The sequence below is a fragment of the Capsaspora owczarzaki genome (assembly GCF_000151315.2).
Source record: "Capsaspora owczarzaki ATCC 30864 unplaced genomic scaffold supercont2.3, whole genome shotgun sequence".
Lineage (NCBI taxonomy): Eukaryota > Filasterea > Ministeriida > Capsasporidae > Capsaspora > Capsaspora owczarzaki.
The window spans coordinates 331,377-351,859 of record NW_011887294.1 but is presented as its reverse complement, the minus strand read 5'-3'; the positions used below and the strand labels follow the sequence as shown (position 1 = coordinate 351,859).

At 56.2% G+C, this 20,483-nt stretch overlaps 5 protein-coding genes across 5 annotated transcripts; 3 read left to right on the top strand and 2 right to left on the bottom strand.

Moving 5' to 3' along the window:
* Positions 1-94: 94 nt before the first annotated feature.
* Positions 95-2,110, top strand: CAOG_02116 (RNA 3'-terminal phosphate cyclase-like protein). The gene is made up of 6 exons (XM_004348816.2): positions 95-245; positions 648-967; positions 1,101-1,225; positions 1,400-1,525; positions 1,617-1,762; positions 1,880-2,110. The coding sequence occupies exons 1-6, from the start codon at positions 119-121 to the stop codon at positions 2,038-2,040; spliced, it is 1,005 nt and encodes a 334-aa protein (XP_004348866.1). The 5' UTR covers positions 95-118; the 3' UTR covers positions 2,041-2,110.
* A 398-nt stretch (positions 2,111-2,508) lies between these two features.
* Positions 2,509-10,941, top strand: CAOG_02115 (hypothetical protein; the record flags this gene model as incomplete). The annotated part of the gene is made up of 3 exons (XM_004348815.2): positions 2,509-3,182; positions 3,444-5,329; positions 5,455-10,941. The coding sequence occupies exons 1-3, from the start codon at positions 2,594-2,596 to the stop codon at positions 10,939-10,941; spliced, it is 7,962 nt and encodes a 2,653-aa protein (XP_004348865.1). The 5' UTR covers positions 2,509-2,593.
* A 40-nt stretch (positions 10,942-10,981) lies between these two features.
* On the bottom strand, positions 10,982-12,143 carry CAOG_02114 (hypothetical protein). The gene is made up of 2 exons (XM_004348814.2): positions 11,420-12,143; positions 10,982-11,302 (listed from the first exon to the last, which is right to left on the bottom strand). The coding sequence occupies exons 1-2, from the start codon at positions 12,080-12,082 to the stop codon at positions 11,096-11,098; spliced, it is 870 nt and encodes a 289-aa protein (XP_004348864.2). The 5' UTR covers positions 12,083-12,143; the 3' UTR covers positions 10,982-11,095.
* An 8-nt stretch (positions 12,144-12,151) lies between these two features.
* On the bottom strand, positions 12,152-17,767 carry CAOG_08582 (hypothetical protein). The gene is made up of 6 exons (XM_011271880.1): positions 17,394-17,767; positions 16,553-16,753; positions 16,321-16,435; positions 12,983-16,153; positions 12,611-12,790; positions 12,152-12,506 (listed from the first exon to the last, which is right to left on the bottom strand). The coding sequence occupies exons 1-6, from the start codon at positions 17,600-17,602 to the stop codon at positions 12,327-12,329; spliced, it is 4,056 nt and encodes a 1,351-aa protein (XP_011270182.1). The 5' UTR covers positions 17,603-17,767; the 3' UTR covers positions 12,152-12,326.
* An 801-nt stretch (positions 17,768-18,568) lies between these two features.
* Positions 18,569-20,481, top strand: CAOG_02111 (steroid 5-alpha reductase family enzyme). The gene is made up of 3 exons (XM_004348811.2): positions 18,569-19,402; positions 19,539-19,688; positions 19,833-20,481. The coding sequence occupies exons 1-3, from the start codon at positions 18,595-18,597 to the stop codon at positions 20,375-20,377; spliced, it is 1,503 nt and encodes a 500-aa protein (XP_004348861.2). The 5' UTR covers positions 18,569-18,594; the 3' UTR covers positions 20,378-20,481.
* Positions 20,482-20,483: the final 2 nt, after the last annotated feature.

Here is a 20,483-nt window from a genome sequence, read left to right as displayed (position 1 = left end):
CGCGAGCTCGCTTGAGTGTCTCGTTCATCAGTGCCTTCCATGATGACCCATTTTGTCGCCAATCCCAATCCGAATCAGTGAACAGTCTCGATTCTTGTTCCATTGTCTTTGGCTTTGGATGGCTGAACCACTTCGCTACAGCGGCGCCGCGTACTTTCGCCAGCGGATTGTTCTGTCCGTGCTGAGTGGCCGGCCAGTGCGCATTGACAACATTCGCTCCACCGAGGACAGCCCTGGGCTCTCAGGTAAAAGCGCGGTGCGACAAGGACAGTGCATCGGCATTGACTGAAGGAGAAGGACCGTCTCGTTCCCGCTGAGCTGGGGGCGGCGCTGGGATCCGGACTGGGGATGGTCCACTTTGCGTGACTTTGGATGTCGACGGAGGACATTGCTTCAAGCACTCGTAGGGTTAACGGGTGGCATGCTCGAATGGAGCGCGCGAGAGTGAGAGTGAGGCTTGGGCAGTGGATCAAAGTCCACGTGTGGAAGAGAAAGGATTGAAAGCACACATGGAGAAGAGTCCAAACCGTACCATCGATACAAGCCCCGTCCCATTGCATTCTGAACACTGAGCAGCTGTATCATGCTGAAAGACCGCGACCGAGGGCAGAGGAGGACTCACAAAAGCCTCTGCTGCAACTGAACAGAATACGAGGCAAACTTCCTCAAGCTGATCGACAAGCTGACAAACGGATCGCAGACGGACATCAACTACACGGGTACTGCTGTGCTGTTCAAGCCAGGATTCTTTGCAGGTGGGCAGGTTGAGCACGATTGCGGCACCGAGCGCGCTGTCGGCTACTACCTCGAGCCAGTCATCTCGATGGCCCCGTTCGGCAAGGCACCGCTGTCACTGACGCTGACAGGCATCACAAACTCGGCACAAGATCCATCAGTCGATGTTCTACGCACAGTCACGCTGCCCACATTGAAACTGTTCGGTCTGGAAGACGGTGCCGAACTGCGTGTAAGCTCTCAACGCTTGCGTTTTCATTCCGAGTGCTATTGGAGTCGGTGTTGGAAATAAGTTGGTGTCACGTGCTAGCTCGGTAATGCTCAAAAATGTTGCATCCATTTGCTGGATCTTGATGGCTTGGCAGATTGCCAGGCGAGGCGCTCCTCCGCTCGGTGGCGGCCAAGTCTTCTTCTCTTGCCCCGTTGTCAAGCAGCTGAAGCCAGTCCAATTACTCGAGGCTGGCAAAATCAAGCGTATTCGTGGCATTGCGTACGTCACCATCTGTTGCTGTGCATGAGCCGTGGTGTTGCAACACTGGCTCACGGTTTTTTTGTTCCTTCCCACCCCTCCCCCGCTTCCCTGGTTCTTGTCATGCACCCTGGGGCGTGCTTTTTTTCTTGCTTGCTTTGCGATTGCGTATCGGCGCCATTCCCGTCATCCCAGTTACTCGACACGCGTCTCGCCACAAACGGCCAATCGTATTGTCGACGCTGCTCGATCTCTGCTTAATACGTTCATCCCTGATGTTTATATTTACACCGATCATTACAAGGGTGCTGAATCTGGCCGGTAAAGCATTGCTTTTGGTTGGGTTGTTGGCCTTATACTTGTGCTTTTGCTCTTGTACTGACGCTACCTCTTCGCTTTTGAATCGCATCAGCTCGCCTGGCTTTGCACTGTCTCTTGTGGCTGAATCGACAACCGGCGTGCTGACCTCCGCAGAATGCGCCGCCGAAGCAGGAATGCTTCCGGAAGATTTGGGACTCAGAACTGCCAAACTCCTGTTCGAAGAGATTTCACGCGTAGGTTTATCGTGATTTTTGTGGCCACTCTTTCTCGGTTATGCTTGGTGTTTGGACAACAAAGTGGCAAGAAAGAAAGAGATGCTACGACTTTCGATGCTGACCTCTTTTCGATCAATAGCTCACATCACACCGTTACACCAATGTAGCATCCAATTCCTGAGGCATATGCGAGATTTCCTTGGTGTTACTTTCAAGATCAAGGCAGAGCCAGAGTCCCAATCACTCACATTGACGTGCATTGGCATTGGTTTCCGAAATCTCAGCAAGCGACTTGGCTGAGCAACCTCGGCTCGTTTTGGGTTTTTGCGTTATTTCGTTCTTCAACTTGGAAATATACAACATACTTGGATACACATCAATCCATAGCACGCACACACACACACGATTTGTCTCTGCTGGTTTTTGGCGCCAAAATGCACTTTTCAAACCGAAAATCCCAATTTGGATTTGTTTCATTCTTTGATTTTTGTTTCTTTGACTTTTCCCATTTTTTTCTTTTCAAAAAGGACATTGCACAGTTCCTTCCAGACCGTGCCTTGCTTCCCTCTCTGATCACTCCTTGACACAAGACCTTTTCACCACCTTCGGGCAGGTACGGCGCTCGGAATCGGTTGTGCAGCGCGATTTCTCGGCAGTTTGCAATTTTGGCGCCAATTTCAAATATTTCGACAAAACTGTTCACTTTTCATCGCTTTGTTTCTTTGTTTGCCTCGTCGCCAACTCCTCTCATCTCCTCATCTCCTCGATAGACTCTTCCGCTTTCGTTCTAGTCATCCAGTCACCATCCGACTTGCCAGCCCGCATCCACAAGGAAACTCACACACACACAAGCATGAGCAAAAACCAAGAAAACTACCACGATCTGGTTTCAGACGATCGAAACCGTTTGAAGCAGCTGTTCGTGACCCCTGCCGCCCAGCAGACGCCTATCCCAGTCGCCAAGTCAACCTCCCAGCGCAATGCCGCGTCTGTGTCACCCGCAGTGCCGCGACGCCCGCTGGCTGTCAGCGAGTCGCCCAACGTCGTCGCTGTCTCGGCTGCTCCTCCTGCCTCTGCTGCTGCTGCTTCAAGCAAGGCGACCCCAGTGGCTTCCTCAGCGTCTTCCCCGTTGATCGCCTCCGCTGCGACCCTCCGTCAAGCGCCCGTCTCGCCGTTGGGCACCGCAGTGTCCGCTTGGGACGTGGCTGGAGAAGCGCTGTCGCCGGTGGCTCGCGCCTCGCAGCACATTACAACGCGCAGGCCTCGTTCCCAACGCAGCACAAGCAACAAGGAGCTCACTCCGATCGCGCTGGCCGCGCTCCCGAGCCCGGGACCCGTCAGCCCAGTGTTGGACAGCTCGATTATGAGCACTGGCTCGCGTGCCGGCCGCACCAACTCGACCTCGCTCGCCCGCTTCACTCGTGCAAACGAAGATTTGCAGCGTCAGCTGGCCGAAGCCCGTCGCTGGTCGTTTGGCTCCGATTTGAACACGAGCAACATGTCAGGACTTGGCGCACCCTCTGACCCTCTGACTCTGGGTTTGAAAAGCTGAAAACTTTGGTGAGTTATTGTTTTTCTTCTTGTTGTTGTTCTTTTTCTTTCAATTGCTTGACAAGCGCCTGCCATTTTGTACGACACGTTGCTCACAAAACCAATTGTTTTTTGGAACGTTATGCTTTGACAGCTTGATTCGCTGCCCAAAGGAATTCAGGCCGAATGCCAGCACCTGTATTTGGCCGCATTGGACATTGCACAAGACAACAAGAAGCTTCGCACAGACAACGCAGCATTGCGCCTGCACGACGAAATGCTCAAGCAAAGCGAACTTGACATTGCCAACGAGCAGCTCGGCGAGTTTGATCGTCGTTATTCCGACCTCACCCACCAGCACGAGCGCGACATCAAGCAGCTCGCTGAGGAGCGTGATCTGGCACTGCAAGAGTCTGATGCTTCGCGCAAGCGGCTGGAGCTCTTCAAGGACACTGAACTTGACATTTATCAAAGCTCCCTGTCGCAGTACGATCGCCGCCTGTCCGAGCTCAACCGCAACAACAGCGCTGCTGAAACCCGCTGTGTTCAGCTGCAGGAGCAGGTCGCTGAGCTGACCAATGCGCTGGAACGCACCAGCACCGAGTACGTTGCCATCGAAAAGGAGCTTCAGGAGCAAATTCAGGCTCAGCAACAGCAGTGCGACGACACCGAGCAAAAGCACGCCACATTGACCGCGACGCATCAGTCTGTCGTGCAGGAATGCGCCATGCTTCGCGACAAGCTTGTCGAGCACGAGCAGATCATTAACGAAATGAACGAGCTGATTGACGCCACCCTCCTTGAGCGCGACGCATTTGCCCGAGAGAGCGAGGAGCGCAAGGCGACTCTTGACAACCTTCAGACCAAGTTTGATGCGCTGAATGCTGCAATCACTGCGCTGACCGAGCAGCATGCGGCGCGCGTTGTTGAGCTGGAAACCGAGCTCGCCACGAGCTCAACGTTGGCGGAAACCGCGGCCAAGACACACGAGGAAGCGCTCAGCAACCTTGCTTCCAAGCACGCACAGGAAATGCAGGAAGCTCGTGCAGCTTTCGATTCCCAGATGAGCGTTGCTACCGGAGCACACGCTACCGAACTTGCAGCCATCCAGCAGACGCAATCCAACCTGGAGGAGCAAATCGCCACGCTCATGAAGCAACTCGACGCCAGCAACGCAGCTGTGCAGACACTGACCGAGCAGCAGAGCTCTGAAATGCTGGCCCACCATTCGTCCACTGAAGAGCAAGTTTCCATGATTGCAGCCCTCAACGCACGGCTTGCCAGCGTCCAAGCCGAAAACGCCGCGCAAGCTGCAGCCCTCGAGGCAAGTGAGCAAGAGTTGCAGGATGCCAACGGTGCCATCGCTTTTGCACAGCAGCAACACAAGGACGCCGTTGACCAGCTTTCTGCTAGCCATGCTGACGCTATGGACCAGCTTGCGGCACAGCACATCACACAGGTGGCCGAGCTCGAGCAGACCCTGCAAGAATCCGCCGCTGAGGCGATAAAGCTCACCGATTCAATTGCCACGCACCAAGCCCGACTGGACGAAGCCGCTCGGACTATTGAACAGCTGTCCACCGAGCGTGATGCTGTCAGCGGTAACTTGAGTGCGGTCACGGCCGAGTTGCAGTCCCTCAAGGCAACCCATATCACGCTTTCCGCCACCATCGACCAGCTGGCTGCCTCCAAGTCGCAAATCAGCAACGACGCGTTTGCAGCAAATCGAGAGCTGCTTGATCTGCAGCTGGCTCGCGATGGGCTTGTCATGGACTTGGCCGCTGCGAATGAGCAAGCCTCCCTCGCCCGCGAAGCTGTGCAAAAGCTCCAGAGTGAGTTCTCTGCCTTCCGCGAGGCCAAGGCGCTCACATTGGAAGAACAACAGCTGCAAACCAACCAACTTTCCGCGACCGTCCGCAACCTCGAGGTCGAGCTCCAGGCGGCCAAGGTTCTCCTTCCCATCTTGACCGCGCACGAGGCCTCTGGTGCCCACGTTTCAATCCTCATGCAAGAGGACTCTGAGCTGGTTGGAGAGTATACCTCGCGAATGGATTCAGCGGTGAGTGTTTTGCTCTGCATGTAATGAAGAGGTTTTGTTTTTTGCAGTATTGTGGGTGACTGACTCGTTGAGTGTTTTTTTTTTTGGGTCGAACTACACGACAGATTGTCAGCATCCCGGCTCAGGCTCTCGTTCTCCCAGAAGTCCAACAAGTATGCGCCACTGCACGATCGATCGCCCAGAGCACGGATCGTCTTGCTCGCGCCAACCAAGAGCTCTATGCCCACAACGAGAGCTTGAAGGAGAGGGAGCTTGATTTGGCCAACAGCGAGCTGACAGAAATGCAACGCCGCATGTCGGATGCCGTTCGCCAGTTCTCCAGCGACCGCGAGACTTCAGTGCAAAAGCAACAGGAGCTTCAGGCGGCGTGCGACGATGCTCATGCGGCACTGCAGCGTGCATCGGAGGCGCTGGATGCGACCCAAGCAGAACGAGAGACGCTTCGTCAACGCGCCAGCGACATGGCCAAGCAAATCGAAGCATCATCAGCTGTTGTTCAGCAGCAAGCTGCTCGGGCAGAAGAACTCGAGCGGGCGATGGCCGCGATGACCGAGCAGTTGAAGGATGCCCAATCCTTGCTTCGGACCAAGGAAGATGAAGTGTCCGGCATGGCTGCTCGCCAGGCCGAGCTGTCAGCCAAGCATGAATCGACCACACAGCAGCTCGCACAGCAATGCGAACGGGCTAGCCAGCTTGAAGCGTCCTTGAATGAGGCCACAGCGGCTGTCCAATCTCTGACTCTTCGTTGCCAAGAGACCGAGCAGCGGGCAGACCAGCTGGATCAAGAGCTGGCCAAAGCCACGGATCAGCTGGCCCAAGAGTCCCAACGGATGGAAAGCTTGACGAGCAAGTGCGAGTCAGCCGAGGAACGTGTTCAAGAGCTTGACGGAGAGCTGGCGGAAGCCAGCGAGCGAGTTCAGGACCTGACGGTTCAAGTCCAGGAGCTTGTCTCGAACGCTTCCAAGCACGCCGAGCAACTCGAGCTGAACCTGACCGAGGCGAAGGAGAAGGATTCCTTGCTGGAAGCGTTGACCTCCTCCGTGGAGCAGCTTCGCGAGCTTGCCGTCTCCCGCCAACAGGCTTTGGACGAACTCTCTGCCAAGCTTCAGCGCGAGCAGCTGACCTCCATGACGCTGGATGAGCAACAGCAAAAGCTGCAAGAGGCCCTTCAGTCCTTGAGCGCTGCTTCTGCCAAGATTGAGCAACTCGAGTCTCAGATTGTGGTTTTGCGAGGACAGCTGGACGAGCGCACGCTGCAAGTGCACGATTCAAAGCAAGAAAGCGCCGCTGCAAGCGTCAAGCTGCAATCCGCCGAGAGTGCACTTGAAGCTCAGCAAATCCTGCTGGAAGAACAAGCAACCCTGTGCCAAAAGCAAGAGCAAGAAGTCGCCCACATTTCTCAGGAATTGCAGACGGCCACGCTCAAGTACGCCCAGACCGCCGAGCAGCTCGAGGAGCAACGCCGCGCTTTCAGCGAGTCCCGCGCCCAATTTGAAGAATCCGCAGCCAAGTCTGAAGCGCTGGAAACGCAACTCGGCACTGCCATGTCTGAGCTTCGCGCTTCGGTCGACAGCTCCATTGCTCGCGCCGACAGCGCCGAGCGCAAGTGTGCGCAGCTGACAGCCGAGCTTGCCGCGGTCACGTCGCATCTCGACTCGGAGGTGACTCAGTCGCTGACGCTGACAAATCAAGTCGAGGCTTTGGGCAAGAGTCTGACTGAGGCTCATTCTGAGCGCAACGCCATGCAAAAGCTCCAAATTGAACAACTCAACAAGATGACTGCCGACTCGAATGCACACGTTGAGGAGCTTCAACAAGAAATGCTGGCCATGCAAGCGCAGATGGAAGCGCAATACCGCACCGCTGCCGAACTTGCCAAGCAGCTGGAGGCCACCCAGCAAGTCGTTTCGGAGCTGACTGCGACTCGAGACCAGCTGAGCGCCACTTTGTCGTCTTCGCGCCAAGACTCGCACACTCTGGCCGAGAAGCACCGCATTTCGACGGACGACTTGGACGCCATGCAGCAAAGTCTCAGCAGCAAGACGGCCGAGCTGGAACAGTTCAAGCTGCAGCTCAACCAAGCGACGGCCAGCCTGCAAGCCCTTCACGCTGCTTCTGAGGAACAAGGTGCAGCGCAGCAAGCGTTGATCGTTGAAAAGGCTGGCCTCGAGACCAAGTTGCAACAGAATGCCGAACGGCATGCTGAGGAGGTCCGACGAGCCCAGGCCATGCTCGAGCAGCTCACTTTGCAACTCGCCGAAAAGGATGCGCGCTTTGAGACCTTGAAGGATCGTGAGCTGGACTTGATGTCGGGCGAACTCGAGTCGCTCAACCGCCGCGTTTCCGATTTTGCGCGCGAGCGTGAGGTGGTTGTGCAGGCACACAATGTGGATCGCGCTACCTTGGAGGACGTTCGCCTGGAATTGGCCACCACCTTGGCGACGAAGGACAAGCTGACTGCCGACAAAACCGAGCTGTTGGCTGCTCTGGACGAAAAGGAGCAGGCCTTTGCCGTTGCGACCGCCGCGTTGGCTGAAACCCAAGGCCGCCTGGACATGCTGCTTGCCTCCAGCACCGCTGACGCTGCCCAGTTGCAAGAGCGCATCGATCAAGCGCACCAGGCTCTGCACAATGTTCAGCAGCAGTTGGCTTCTGATCAAGCGTCGGGCGCTGAGCAGCTTGCCGCGCTTCAGGCCAAGTTGGCTCTTGTGAGCAGTGAACTTGACGCAGAACGCGAGACAGCCACTGTCAACGGCAATCTCTTGGAAGAGGAGCGTCTGTACAAGGACGAGCTCGAGCAAGAGTGTGCTCGTCTTGACAAGGACGCTGGTGAAAAGAACGCGCTCGTGCAACACTTGCAGCAAACTGTCGCTGCCTTGCAAGCTCAAGTCGCTTCGCTCGAGACCAGTGCGGTTGCGATGACTGCGTCTGGAAAGAGCGCGCTCGCCGACGCCCAGGAGCTGAGCGGCAAGCTCAAGCAAACTGAAGCGTGGCTGAGTGCGGCACAGGCTCAAGTCGTCCAGCTCACAGCAGTAGCTGCCGAGAATGGAAACGCACGTGAGACGAGCGCCGGGCAAGTCAACGCGCTCCAGTCCACCATTGCCAATCTCCAGAGCCAGGTCTCCAGCCTGCAGACCAACCTCGGCGTCCTCGAGTCGGCAAAGAGCGTCGCTGTTGCTGAAGTCCAGCAGATGCAAGCGCGAGTGGCCCAACAGACCAGCCGTCTTGAAGCCCTGGATGAGGACAAGCAGAAGTTGGATGCTCAGCTGATGCAAGAGCGTCAGCAGCGCATGGAATTGCAAGTCCAGCTCAAGCAGGTCGCTAGTGACAGCACTCGCGCCACGCAGACTCAGAACGAAGAGCGCCTGTCTTACGAGCGTGCCAGCTCGCAGCACGAACGCGACGTGTCTCTTCTCAAGGCTCAGCTGCAGTCCTGCACGTTTGATCTGCAGAGTGCCAAGACGCAACTCAACGAGCAAGTCTCGACCGAGCGTACCCTGCGTGCCGAGATGGACAAACTCTATCGCGATCACCAGCGCTTGCAAAACGAGTTGACAATTGCCTCCACGGTGCAAGCACGCCTTGCTGCCTCGAGCCCCACTCCTGCACCTGCGGCTGCTGCTGCTGCTGCTGTTGCTGCTCCTCCTCCCGCCGTTGTGATGCCAGCACCTGCTCCTGGTCCGTCCATTGAGGCAATTTCCCAGCTCATCCGCTCGGAGCTGACCTCGCAACTGAGTCCCGTTCTCCGCCATGTGCAAGAGTACCAGCACTACCACCAGCAGCAAGAACTGCAGACCCACATGGCCCAGGTTGTGTCGTCTGCCGTTGCAGCTGGCCAAGCAAGCATCGCCGCTGCTGCCGCGGATGCCGCCAAAGCTGCGTCCGCCGCGGCCTCCGCTCAACAGACCATGTCGGAGCAGGCGCATGCTGCGCGCGTCGCCTCGACCCAGCCACCAGTTTCGGCTCCAGCTGTCGCCCTGCCCATCCCTGCAAGCGCATCGCCCCAAGAAATTGTGCGAATGGTTTCTGACTGCTTTACCTCATTCACCACGACCGTCACCGGCGTGATTGCACGCGAAATGCTGACCCACCAACAGTCGCACGCTGCTGCTCCTGCTGCTCAGTTCATTCCGACAACCGCAACCATGTCGAGCGATGCTACGGCAGCCATTGTCTCTGCGGCCACCAACGCCGCACACGCGGCAAGCTCTGCCCAAGCCGCAGCGGCAGCAGTGTCGCAAGCGGAAATGACCCGCGTCAATCGCGAGTTGTTGCTGGTCTCGGCTGAGCGTGATCGTCTTGCAGCGCTCAATGCGACCTTGTCGGCGAGTGCAGAGCGCGCTCAGCGGCTGTTGGACACCAGTCAGCACGATGCCGGAGAGGCGGCGCGCGAGCACCAAGCGGCCATCCACCAACTCCAGCTGCTCCAGCTGCGACTTGATGCCGCCAACACGGCCACTGGCGCCGCGGAAGGCCGAATGACAACCATGCGGGCCGACATGCTTGAGGAGCGTCGTCGCATGGAGGCTCGTCACGCCGAGGATCGCCAGGCTGCTCTGGCCGCCCAAGCGACGTTGCAGTCCGCCTTGACCTCGGCCATGGACAAGATTGAGCGGCTGCAGGTCGAATTGGAGGCGGCCAACGTGCGATGCAACGAGCTGCAGCAGCAGTTGCGTACGCACGAAATGCAGCAGCAGTTTGCCCTGGCAGCACCCGTTGCGCAGCCTTCCGTCGGTGAAATTCATGCATGGATTGTTGCATCTGTCGGAAGCAATGGCGCACGAGCGAATGGCCTCCCTGCGCTGATGCTGCAGCACGGAGAAGCCGGCAGCATTGTCAACAGCAACTGGATGCAAGCCTTGCACCTCTTCTTGGGCCAGGTTCAACAAAAGTACGCTGGTCGCGTCGACACGTACAAGAGCAAGATTGCAGAGCTGCAGTCCACTGTACACTCGATGGAGACTACTCTGGCTTCCGAACGCGATCAGCGCGAGAGCGAGCGTCGCCGCGAGTCCCGCGCCAGGCAGTCTTGGGCGCAACAGCGTGATTCGGTTCTCACCGCCCTGACGACCGCACGAAACAGCACTGCCAACTCTCCGCTTGTGCCCTGGGCGACGCACTACCAAATGCACAATGCGACTCAGCAACTCCCCGCTGCTGCAGGCAACGGCACTGTGGAAATGCTGGCTGCCCAATGCCAAGAGCTGAGCTCTCAGGTGCAAAAACTCACCTTCCAAAAGCGGTATTTGGCCGTTGAAAACACGCGCCTCGCTCACATTGAAAGCCTTTGCCTCAACATTATCGACCAGGCCGACCGCGAGGTCGATCAAGTCACGGCTGTCTGCACCGGCAGTGTCATGCCGCCGGCCATCCATCGCCAAATGCTGACTCCGCTCCGTCGTTTCCGCAAGGGTGTGTTGGCTGTCATGGCTGCACGCCGTCTGTTCTACGGCGGCAGCAAGTATCAACACGCTGCCAATCGCAAGATGCACGACCTGCAGACCGCCTATTCCAGCATGAACGCACCTTCGGCGAAAACCCACCCAGCATCCTGGTTGCTGAATCAGCCTGCACGCCAGCCCTTTGCCACCCCGTTTCCCTTCATGTCTTGAATTGATTTTGTAAATGTTTCTTTCCATGTCTCTCGTTTGTGTGATGTTGTGTGATGTGTTGTACATGAAACAAAAAAAGTTGAACATTTCCCCTGAACGATTTCCACCATGCAAAACGCATTTACCACGGGCGTTGAAAGTTGTACTCGTGGAACTATCCATTGACAAAACAATCATCATCATAATCAACCTCTTCGCTGCTACCGTCGATTGGAGGGGGCACGATTTCATCGGTCGTAAATGCGGTTGTTACACTTTCGGATGGACTCTCTGAATCAAAGTAGGCGTCTTCATCGTCCTGCTGTCGCTGCCTGGCTCGTATTTGCTGCTCGTGTTGCTCTGTGAGTTGAGAAGATGCGGCCTAGAATAACCGCCCACAAAACAATAAACCAAACGCAAACATCAACAAGTCAACAAATTCGGTAAACAGCCAACTTGTCAAAATCGGCTTTCGAGATCTTAGAATCCCAGCACTGACCTCCTCGACTTCGCGATGCAGCCGCTCCCGTGTAAATAAGACGCGCATGGCGCGAACGAGCACATCGCGATACTCGTCATCGTTATTGTCGTCGTCGTCGTTGTCGAGGCGTTCGTGAGTGGAAGACGAAATCTCGCCATCCACGTCGTCCACCTCCATCCGAGACGACTCGTCCTGTGGATGTAATACCATTGCATTTGTCTGTTGCCTGTGTGTTGATGGCGATGGTGATGACGATGACGGTTGGTGCGCTGTACCATGTGAAACACCACCTGGTCCAACACCAGCACCAACACCAGCACCACCACCACCACCCTGCCGACTCTGTAAAGACATGGCGCTATCGCCATTGCCATCCTTGCGAAACTCGACACCAGAGTGCGGTGTGGCGCTGCTGGGCTCGGATGATCCAGCCGGTTGTTGCAGCTCGCCGAATCGCTTGGGCCGCGCGTCCGCCTGTGCGTACTGGCTGTGCAGCGCGAGTCTGGCGTTACGTGCTGCTTGGCGCTGCTCGTCGGATCGTCCTGCGGGTCGAGTGGCATCGCGCGAGGCCAGGTCGAGTGAGTCATCGTCGTCCGAGTCGTGCTCGCTCAGATTGCTCAGATCTGCGTCCGCGTTTGGTGGATGCGTATCAAGAGCCATCTCATGGTCTATTGGATCCATGGTGAACTCAGCAAAGTCGATGTTTTTCGTCCAACAACCAACAAGCGAACGAGTGAAAACAACAAAAGTGACTGAACGAAAGGTCGGATTTGACTAACTGATGATTTGACGAGGTAACGCTGCACACACTGACAACTTCAACAACATACATGGTAACATGGTGTGGCGGAACCAAGCGATAGACAAAAGGAAGGGACACAGAGGTTTCCCCCATGTACACAGATACATGGTCGAAACAATGACACTACTTCAACTTGGCGGCGCAAGTCACATGCAGACGCTTGCCGTTCACTTCCTCGTACACGTCCGTGATGGGCGTGTCGCAAGAGCCACACAGCAAATTCTTCAGACGGAAAAAGTCTTTCTTGCAGTACGGCATTCCGGCGTGGGGATAGTAGCCACCCTCGAAAGGCAAGCGACAGGTCTAAGCGCCGCGCAGAAGAGGCAAAACAACAGTGAAGGTGAGAAACGTCATTGACAAGCTGCGGTCATTGCATCGTTCCATCGTCCAAAATGCAAGTCTCTTACCGTGCACACAAGGCAGGTCGGATGCCATCGCTTCTCCATCGCGTCAACATACGTGTCGACAAGTGGTTTTTGACAACCGTGGCATGTAAGCGAGCCAGAGCGCTTGGCATAATGCTCTTGGCACAGAATCGCGCCATCGACGACAAAATGAGGCTGCGAGTCGAGAGCGGTGCTGCAAACCTACAAACGGTGTCCATGGGGCTGGTTAGCAACCATCAAACGCCCACACTCAAGCGACAGAACCCAAAGCCAAAAAGCAAAAAGCAAAAAAAAAAAAAAAAAAAAAGCAAGAAAAAAAAAAAAAAGACGAAAACAGCAAACAAGCAAGCTCTGCACATTCTCCCTGCTGGAAAGATCGCCATTTCTCTATACCTTGCAAACTAGGCACTGGCGATGGTAGTACGCTTGCCCTGTGGTGAGCGCGCCCGAGCTAATCGGCAAAGTGCACAGCTTGCAAATCCGTTGATTGCGCTCTTCATAGTGCTTCTGGCACAGCGGCTGGCCATTGTGCTCGACAAAGGACGAGAGGACTTGCTTGCAGACACCACATGTCAGGTGCTCGGGGCACCAGATTTTGCCGAGGGCAGAGACATAGTTGCCTGCCTGCGGCTTCTGACAGACGTGGCATCTGGGCAAGAAGAGCGACTCGTAGTCTTCGCTGCAGTAGACCTTGCCATTCAACTCGAAGAACGGCGTCTTTCCCAGCGGCTTCTGGCAATGGGCGCACACAAAGTGATCATGATGCCACTTGCGGCCTGCTGCCGAAAGGGCGCGCTCGGCCATTGTGATGTCCTTGCCGCAACCACCGCATTGGCCACGAATCTGGGCGGAGGGCTTGTCGGCACTGTCCATGTTCGAGGACGAGCGCGAAAGCGATTGCTTGACAGAAACACCGGTGCCCGAGCTGCTCGGTGTGCGACTCAAGGAAGACCCGGACCGAGACTCCAGAGCTGTGAATGCGGCCATCGCGGTGGCCGACAGCTCTGGGACGACATCGTCGGCCTCTGTAGACGCTGACGCAGAAGTGTCTCCAGCAGGAGCTGCAGCCGGAGACTTTGGGGTCGGGAAGGCGGGAGCAGAGGGAGTGCCAACCGGAGTTGAAGGAACTGATGTTGCTGCCGCCGGCTGGACTGGCTTGTGCAATTGAGTGGACGATGTGGCAGGGCTGGGCGACGATGGCAGTGGAGATCCTGCAGCGCGGGCATGCGGACTGACATACGACGAGGTGATGAGACCGGCGGGGCGATTTGGCGTGTTGGCAGCAGCGGCAGCCGCTTGCGTGGCAGATTGCACCGACCACTGCCTTCCCAGAGAAGGGTTGGCAGCCGCTGTGGCCTTGATGGACGGAGCGGCAGCGGCCGCTGCTGCAGGTGCTGCGACGGTAGCAGTGACCTGCGCCGACTTGTTCGGAATCAGACGATCGAAATCGTCCAGCGCGGAGAGAATGTCGCGCTCGGCAGCGTCGTACAGCTCGTCCTTGCGCTTGATTGGAGTGAATGTTGAAGTCGCTGGCGACGAGGCGGCGGGTGTTGCCACAGAGGCAGCAGGAGTGGCAGCGGGAGTTGACGTTTTGGGTGTGGTTGACGCGCTTGGAGAGCTAACCTGCGGCGCAGAAGTAGAAGTAGCGGCAGGAGCAGAAGGGGCGGCAGCAGCCGCGTTGATGGCGTTGGCAGCACGCAAAGCAGCAGACCCATTCGGACCATTCGGACGCGATGGGGAAGCCCGCGGCACGTTGGTCGAGTTCACCCAAGAGGCGGCACGCGATCGAACGCTCTCAACGGGGCTCTCTGGCGCTTCGGCAACCGGAGCCTCTGGCGCTGCAGGCTTGGAGATGGCAGAGGCATTGCTGACGGAGGGGGATGCACGCCAAGATGCACGGGCTGCTGCTGCTCCTCCGGTCGGCGTGGAAGGCGTAGTGGACGCGATAGAGTTGGCACGCCACGAGGCGGTGGTGCGCGAGCCAGAGACGGTGGGAGATGCTGCGGACGGGGTGTTGCTCGTCGAGGAGGCACGCCAGGACGACACGGCTTGGCGCACGGAACCGGCCGTCGGGGTAAACTCTTCGACAGGCTGCTGCGTTGCTGGCGTAGTCGAAGTGGCGGCTTGCTGCGGATTGAAGACCATGGACAATCGCTTGGAAGGAGTGGTCGGTGCAGGCTTTTGTGGCGTTGGCGAGGAAAAGCTGCTCTGTGCTGCGCTGTAGAATGAATTGCGACGGTCTTTGACGGAAGGGAAGATGACACCCGATTCCGTGACAGAGACGCCAGGAGCCTCCGCAGCGTCGCCGGCAGCGGCTAGATTGGACGGATGAACAGATGATGCGGCAGCCGAGTCGCCAACTGCCGTTGCCAGACTGCGGAAGGATGGCGACCGGATTGAAGAGTTGGGCTGCGGTGTACCGACATGGACTGGCCTCGTGGCCGCAGGAGCGGGCACGGTTGGAGCGGGGGCAGCAGCTGCTGAGGATGATGCAGCCACAACCGCATCGGGCGCACGCGCAGGCATCACGATTGCAGACGGGTGACGAGCGGAAGGGGGCGATTTGACGGGGACGGAAGCCGGAGACACTGGCGACGCCGCCGGGGAGGGCAGTTGTGCTGGCTCAACGGCGGGTGCCAATTCGGGTTCAACCGTCGTGTGCGAGGCAACAAATGCAGAACCAGGCTCTGGAGGAACAAGCTCGTTGGGATGGGGACTGGAAGGAACGGGACTGGTGGACAGGCCAAACGAGTTTTCTCGGCTGGCAGTCCGGCGATGCGAAATCTCAAACAGACGCGACCCAGCCGGCGATGCGCGGGCGCTTCCGGGCAGCCGGCGCGATGCTTGCTCCCGTTCAATCATCGAGACGTCAAGCACGCCGATGGCCTCGTCCAAAGCGTCGTCCAAAGCGATGGATTCGTCAGGCTTGACCAGAATGGGAGCGCGCGGCGAATCTGGAGCCTCCGGCCCGCTCGATGGAGGAGAGTGGGGAACAGAAGGCGTGACCTCATTGGACGGACGGGCTGGGGAGGCCGGTTCGGATGCAGCAGCAGCAGCAGCGTTTAGAGCGACGGGAGCGACTGGAGCTGCGGGCTCGACTGCGGGCGGGATTGCAGGCTCAGCCACCAACGTTGTTGGAACCTCAATCACCGTAATCGACGACGAAGACGGAGGAGTCAGAGGCGGCGTGCACACCTCCACTGTAGCGGCAGCAGCAGCAGCAGCAGGTGCCGACACGGGTTCGGACGTGAGAGGCTCGTATTCCGAACCCACAAAATCAAAATACAAGCGTTTGAGGCGCTCCACCACAGCCTCCATGGAGGGTCGTTTTGACGGCTCGTCTTCGACGCAGTCGACGGTGAGCTGGATGAGCGGCTCAGGGCAGCCTCCATTTGCGCGGTCGTAAATCTCGCTGCTTGCAATACCAAACCCAGGAATGACGCGCTCGAACGTAGAGCTGTGCTCACGGCTAATGAGTTCGCACAGTACCATTCCGTAGCTAAAGACATCCACCTTTTCATCGTAGGGGATGCAAAACATGATTTCGGGGGCGAGTGTCCAATCCTGTTTTTTTTTTTTTTTTGTTTGTGTGTGTGTGTTTGATTGTGGTCGTGCCGAGACAGACGTTTGTGAGTGCTTTGCGATCAATTGGCCGGAAACAGAAAATTACCAACCAAGACAAGGCGAAGCCAGCAACGCGACAAGGTCGACCGACAAAAGTCCCCGCTTACCGTTCCACACATTGTCATTTGCTTGCTCAAGTCCAAATGCCGAGAAAAGCCAAAGTCGCACATTTTCGCTCGCCATTTACTCGTCATCAGATAATTTTCAGTTTTGACATCTCGGCTGTGACGCACACGATGGGGGATGGTTTCGGGGTGAGCAATCCTCAAAGGAATGGAACAAAATCCCTCCTCATCCATGTTCGCTTCAACGACACCCATTCGCAAGATACGAACGTACTGGATCATTCTTTGCGAGTGCAAGTGTGCCAACGGAATAGCGGCATCGATCGCAATAATCAAGCGCTGAGGCCATGGGACGTCGTGGTCCTCCATCAAGGCGTGAAGATCGCCACCGTCGATAAACTCGGTCAGAAGGTAATAAGTCTTGTTGTGAAATGCCGCACCAATAAACTTGACGACGTTTGGGTGTTGGACCGACCTGTCAGATCGAAAATGTAGAAACGAATTGTGAGGTGAGAATTGAATCGCCATCCGCTTGGTCCATGATTTTTTAAATCTTCTCGATGCCGTTCGTGTTTGAACAATGTGTGATTCTTCCGAACAGAGTCATGCTGTGAAGCTAACGGTGTGGTTGACTCGCAACATCCGCATTTGGATGGACGAAACAGAGCCCAATCCAAAGCGCACTCTTCACCACACCGAGCGACGCATCGCTACAATAATAGCAGCATTACAGATGCTGACTGAATGACTGATGAAACGACCAAATCATCAGCATGATGACGAGACACCGGTTGTCGGGTAAACCAAAAACAAATAAAAATAGAAAAATAGAAAAAAATAAAAAAATAAAAAAAAATAAAAAAATAAAAAAAAAAATAAAAGAGTTTGCTTTTGGTTCGCTGCAACAAACTCCCATTTTTGAGATTTGGACGGCGCCCCCGGCTGCAGCGAAACCAAAGCCCCACTGGGACCAGTCCTCTGAAGCGCACAGCACTCGTGTGGCCAAAAAGCCAACGTCCGAAGGCGGCGGAGACACCTCAACCGCAACCCTCAATCCATACACTATGGCAAAAGAACCCAGCTTTGGATTCAGTCATTCAAGAGGAAGTGCGTACCCGAGCATGAGGATTTCGCGCTCCGTGTACTTGTCAGCCTCCTTGTTGTTAAAGTTGGCGCCTTCCTCGGGGGCCATCTGCTTGGCGGCGACGACCTGGCCGCGGTAGAGCCCTCGCCAGACAACGCCAAAAGAGCCCTTGCCGATGGACTTTTCCAGCTTGACCTCGCCAAAGTCGATCAGCAGGTGCTGGATGCTGCTCAGCGACATGGCTCTGGACACGAAGACGAAGACGAAGGGTCGAGGGTGGGGGACCGGGTTGGTGGAACAAGGGGGTCGATCACAAGAGATGAGAGAACTGAAGCGGAAACAGAAAAAAAAAAAAAAAAAAAAAAATTCTGGCTTCTCAAAACAAAAAGCAAGATTGTAGAAAAAATATGGAAGAGTGCTTTGTTTCAGATCCTGTTCTTGTTCGAGTTCTGAGGATTGGAAGAATTCACACAGTGCAGGGACAGAACAAAGCAAAAAAGGACAAAGGGGAGCGAGAATCCCTAACGTTGGACTGGTTTGCAGTTCAGGCACAATTCGAGCAAATTTTTTGACAGTTGCAAAATTTGAGGCAAATTGTTGATGTTTTTTTGGTGACTGCTGGTTGCGAGTTGGATGAGCTGGGGGAGCATACTGCGAGGTGTTTGTTGCACATGCAAGCTGGATCTGCTCGCTGGATGGAAGGGGGAACTTGGCTGCAACTTCAGAGAGCGACGTAACAATGCAACAAAAACCAACTCGTTTGTGCTGCGGTTTTGTTCGGTGCGCGTTCATCCTTTCTGCGCTTCACTGATGTCACGACGGAGTTCACCGAAACAGCCGCTGTTTAGCCCGCGAAATGGTGGTTGCTCGTACTATACGAGTGCGTGTATGGATGCGGAAAGTGTAACATTGTAAAGCAAACACACCAAAATCTGCTCAAACTCAGATTGCGGGATCAGCCCCTTTCCATTCCAAGCACTCAATCCACTCTGCTACCTGTTTGAGTCATCTTCCGTTTTTGAACAAAGTGTGTACACGCAGAAAGCGCACTTATCGTTGTCGAGCAGCTCCCAATCTGCTCGTCCTCAAATTTACCAATTCGTGCACTCCATCGTCGCAACCCTCTAGAATCTACCACCCGATTCAAATTCAACTTCACCTTCAATATCCAGTTTCAGTTTGAGTTTGGGTCTGAGTCAGTCCTGGTTATTCTTCCTCCTTTCACGACGACGATGGACGCACTTCGCGGACTGGCGAGCCAGATCGCCGTGCTGGTTGTGCCAGCGTCACCTCCACCCAGCACACCCGGCGATTCCGGCAGTCTCCCGCCGCTCGATGCACTGCTCGAGCAGCTCTTGTCGACCCGCCTGGGCGTTGCCATCGCTGCAGCTGCGTTCGTCGGCGCTTGCTCGGGCATTGCCAGAGTCATGCTCGCCAATTCCCTACCAGCCGTCGTCGGAGGAGTCCAAGTCCCCGCGACGACCCCTCCACCGCCGTCATCGACACCGACATCCGTCTCGCCTGCTGCTGCTGCTGCTGCTTCTGGACCTGCTGCTGTGGGCGATGCAGCGGCGCCAATCTCGTCCAGCGGTGGACTGATTACGGCGGTTGCGTTCTCACCCTTCCATCTTGCCGCTTGGGCGACCGAGCAAGCCGCCAAGGCCGTCGCGCGGGTTGCTGCTGCTCCGAATGGCCAAGTCGGTGCTACTGCTCCTGCTGCCTCGGCGGATGCGGTGGCCGCCGCTGGAACGGGATCTGGCACGAGCCAATTGTTCAGCGTCATTCGCGCTGCAATCCGAGGCCTCCTTGTTCCCGTACACGTCGTCAATTCCGTCCGTCGAGCAGTCCACAATGCTGCGTTCCATGGTGCAAAGCTGCTGGCAGCTGTTTTGCGCCAGTCACTCCCGTCCTTTTCTCAAGTGCTCGAGAACTCGCCCCGTCTTGGCGGACTGCTCTCGCTGCTGTGCGCGTCTTCGCTTCTTTGGCTTGTTTCGGTCCGCATCAACGACGTCTCGATTGTTGATCCCTTCTGGAGTCTCGGTGAGTTTGTGACGTCGGTGGCGGGGGGACACGGTTCTTCTTCCGTGATGTTCGCGTTGTTCGTGTTTCCAAGTCTCTCTCATCCCGATTTGACGCTTTACCTTCCAATCCGTTTTCTTATGCTTGGCACCCACAGGTTTTCTCATTCTTACTGCAGTCTTCCGCAACCACCGCGCTACCGCCACCGGCTTTGCTGGTCGCAAAGATTTGATTTTGCTTCTCGTTTCGCTCTGGGCAGTTCGGCTCTCGGCCTATCTGTTCTACCGCAACTACGGTCAAGGCGAAGGTGAGTTCCATGCGTGATTGAACAGTTGTGTATCTGGCTTTCGTGTCCGGGGTTTATCGTTCGACGAACGGCGTTTCTTCTGGTTTGGATCTGTCGCACTCGCTCGCTTTCATTCAACTCTCACTGTGACTTTGCCTCGCACAGACTTCCGCTACCAAGCCTTCCGTCGTCGCCATGGCCCCAAGTACTGGTGGGTTTCGCTCTTCCAGACCTTCTGGCTCCAGTCTGTGCTTTGCTTCTTGGTGGGCTTCCCGTTGCTGACGGCGCAACGCGGCTCGGCGCCAATGTACTTTACCGACAAGGATTTGGTGGGAGCGACCATGTGGGTGGTGGGCTTCCTCTTTGAGGCGATTGGCGATCTGCAGCTCACCCTGTTCAAGCGCAATCCCGCCAACGAAGGCAAGCTTCTGACCACCGGTCTGTGGCGCTTCACCCGCCATCCCAATTACTTTGGCAATGCGCTCATGTTCTGGGGCTACTATGTGATTGCCTGCAACGCGCGGTTTGGCTGGACAACCATCCCGGCGCCCTTGCTGATGACCTATCTGCTCACGTCTCTGAGCGGAGTGCCTATGCTGGAGCGCTCGCTCATCCGCAAGAAGCCCGAGTTTGTGGCATATGCTGCCCGAACGAGCGCCTTCATTCCCTGGTTCCCCGCCAACATTGACTCGGCCAGCATTGTGCTGTAAGCTGTGTGTGGTCGGCGCGCAGAAATAAAGGCAAAAAAAAAAAAACAAAAAAAAAAAAACAGGAAGTAATTTCTTGGAGATACAACAATCATAACGAACAAAACCC